At 37.6% G+C, this 3,283-nt stretch overlaps 1 protein-coding gene across 1 annotated transcript; it reads right to left on the reverse strand.

The window, feature by feature from the left end:
• On the reverse strand, nt 1-2,773 carry LOC116402562 (ubiquitin-like-specific protease ESD4). The gene is made up of 2 exons (XM_031882033.1): nt 2,719-2,773; nt 1-549 (listed from the first exon to the last, which is right to left on the reverse strand). Exon 2 carries the CDS (start codon nt 505-507, stop codon nt 7-9), a length of 501 nt encoding a protein of 166 aa, XP_031737893.1. The 5' UTR covers nt 508-549; nt 2,719-2,773; the 3' UTR covers nt 1-6.
• Nucleotides 2,774-3,283: the final 510 nt, after the last annotated feature.

Below are 3,283 nucleotides of genomic sequence, written 5' to 3' on the forward strand. Positions count from 1 at the left end.
TAAAAGTCAATACATGGGATTGTTGGTCCATAATTGAAATGCCAATTGTTTTCTAAAATATGACATGTTTTCTTGACATAATGTAGCTACATCTAAACCAGAAGCTTCATATTCGAAATACTTAATTGTAAATACACCACAATCACTATTGTTGCGTTGAAGTGGAATGGAGTCGACAATGACAAGTGGCCAAGGTTCCTTGTGTGTTGATGATCCGCCTCTCCTAACAAAGAATCCAGTAGCATCGAGCAAATTTGGCACCATCTCTTGAATTGGCTCTAATATGCTTCTCATATCTTCGGCACTCGTCAGCGACGGAAGCGAATCCCATACCTTAACTTGACAACGTACCAAGTCCAAGCATAATAGAATCCAATGATTGCCATGGATATTGAATGGAGAGTAAATGTAATCAACATTCACCCAAGGATCTTGACAGTCTTGTTTTGATCCGACAACATAGTCAACCTGCTTACTAAATGTGATAAACTGCTTACTAAGCTGCATTATACATGAGACCGTTAGTTGATGTCGAAGCCATACTGAAACCTGCATAAAAAAAAAACTAATTAAATATAATTGCATAAGAGACTTACTAAACATGGATGCACTAGCATCTTGGGACTTCTACTCAAAATTTTGGAAGGTGAGAGATAGGTGCTGATAGGTGCGAGATGCTGGAAAACTACAAGGCAAAGTTGCTAAGTCTAATAAAATTGCTAACCCTAAAGCCTTAACACCTAGTAGAGTAGCTAAACATGCATTCTAAACGGTTTAGGAAGTTAACACTCTTATATTGGGACTTCTACTCAAAATTTTGGAAGGTGAGTCTAATAAAATTGCTAATCCTAAAGCCTTAACACCAAGTAGACTAGCTAAACATGCATTCTAAACGGTTTAGGAAGTTTACACTCTTATATTGGGACTTCTACTCAAAATTTTGGAAGGTGAGAGATAGGTGCTGATAGGTGAGAGATGATGGAAAACTTCAAGGCAAAGTTGCTAAGTCTAATACAATTGCTAACCCTATAGCCTTAACACCTAGTAGACTAGCTAAACATGCATTCTAAACGGTTTAGGAAGTTTACACTCTTATATTGGGACTTCTACTCAAAATTTTGGAAGGTGAGAGATAGGTGCTGATAGGTGAGAGATGATGGAAAACTTCAAGGCAAAGTTGCTAAGTCTAATACAATTGCTAACCCTATAGCCTTAACACCTAGTAGACTAGCTAAACATGCATTCTAAACGGTTTAGGAAGTTTACACTCTTATATTGGGACTTCTACTCAAAATTTTGGAAGGTGAGAGATAGGTGCTGATAGGTGAGAGATGATGGAAAACTTCAAGGCAAAGTTGCTAAGTCTAATACAATTGCTAACCCTATAGCCTTAACACCTAGTAGACTAGCTAAACATGCATTCTAAACGGTTTAGGAAGTTAACACTCTTTATATTGGGACTTCTACTCAAAATTTTGGAAGGTGAGAGATAGGTGCTGATAGGTGAGAGATGATGGAAAACTTCAAGGCAAAGTTGCTAAGTCTAATACAATTGCTAACCCTATAGCCTTAACACCTAGTAGACTAGCTAAACATGCATTCTAAACGGTTTAGGAAGTTTACACTCTTATATTGGGACTTCTACTCAAAATTTTGGAAGGTGAGAGATAGGTGCTGATAGGTGAGAGATGATGGAAAACTTCAAGGCAAAGTTGCTAAGTCTAATACAATTGCTAACCCTATAGCCTTAACACCTAGTAGACTAGCTAAACATGCATTCTAAACGGTTTAGGAAGTTTACACTCTTATATTGGGACTTCTACTCAAAATTTTGGAAGGTGAGAGATAGGTGCTGATAGGTGAGAGATGATGGAAAACTTCAAGGCAAAGTTGCTAAGTCTAATACAATTGCTAACCCTATAGCCTTAACACCTAGTAGACTAGCTAAACATGCATTCTAAACGGTTTAGGAAGTTTACACTCTTATATTGGGACTTCTACTCAAAATTTTGGAAGGTGAGAGATAGGTGCTGATAGGTGAGAGATGATGGAAAACTTCAAGGCAAAGTTGCTAAGTCTAATACAATTGCTAACCCTATAGCCTTAACACCTAGTAGACTAGCTAAACATGCATTCTAAACGGTTTAGGAAGTTAACACTCTTATATTGGGACTTCTACTCAAAATTTTGGAAGGTGAGAGATAGGTGCTGATAGGTGAGAGATGATGGAAAACTTCAAGGCAAAGGAAATGGTCTTTCAACAATGCAGCTTATGATAATGTCTTTAGAATACAATATTTAGAATGCATGTTTAGCACATATCTATTGTACTGGTAACTTTGCAGAGTTTATATGGGATACCAAATATATGTTCGAATTCAAGTTCTAAACTCCAAGGTATGGTTTTTCTATTATTACAGTACATTGCAAAGGAAATGGTTTTTCTTCCTAAAAACAGAATGGCTCCCACGGTTCTCTATGTCTGTGTGCATATGACATGCATTTCTTCTCCAAAATGTGCCAAAAACAAAAAACTCACATCTTAACAGACAACTTAAACAAACAAGATGGAATACTGTAATAATAAATAAGCTACAACAGACTAACTCTAAAAAAAAAACTGAGATTTTATTACTCACTTGACTTCAAAGATGATGGATACGGCACTGCCAATGTAGAGGAGTGGATAAGAAATGGAGAGGTCCGGTGAAAACAAACCTGAAATCGAAATGGATGGAAGTGGAGAAGCGTCCGCCGGAGATGAAGTCGAAAGTAAAACGGAGACCCGTGCAGAAGAAATGGAGACGTTCCGTGAACAAGTTGAAATCGGAAAATATAGCGGAGAGTCGTGAAGAAGAAATGGATGGAAGTGGAGAAGAAATGGACGGAAGAGAAAAACGTTCACCGGAGGCGGGAGAGAGTTGAAGAGGGTAACTGCAGACGCGGGAGAGTTCAAATGCTGAGGTTTACGTTTTTCTTTTGAACGGCCTTCTGTCTTCGGGTTGAAGAAAAGGAAAAAGAAGAAAAGGAAAAAGAAGAAAAGAGGAAGGAAAATAAAAGAGGGTATTTTCGTCATTTCACCTCCAATTTATCCTAAATCTCAACTTTTTTACAATCAATCCTAAAACTCTATTTCTACCCCATTTTTGGCCTATTCTTGTCAATTCCCCAAGTACTTTGTTGGCCCTTTTCTTTCTTTCTTAATTTCTTTCTCTCTCTCTCTCTCTCTTTTTTTTTTTTGGGAGTTCTGACCGTTTTGCTTTTTGGGTGAAGGATTAAAGTG

Source organism: Cucumis sativus, chromosome 3 (genome assembly GCF_000004075.3).
Source record: "Cucumis sativus cultivar 9930 chromosome 3, Cucumber_9930_V3, whole genome shotgun sequence".
Lineage (NCBI taxonomy): Eukaryota > Viridiplantae > Streptophyta > Magnoliopsida > Cucurbitales > Cucurbitaceae > Cucumis > Cucumis sativus.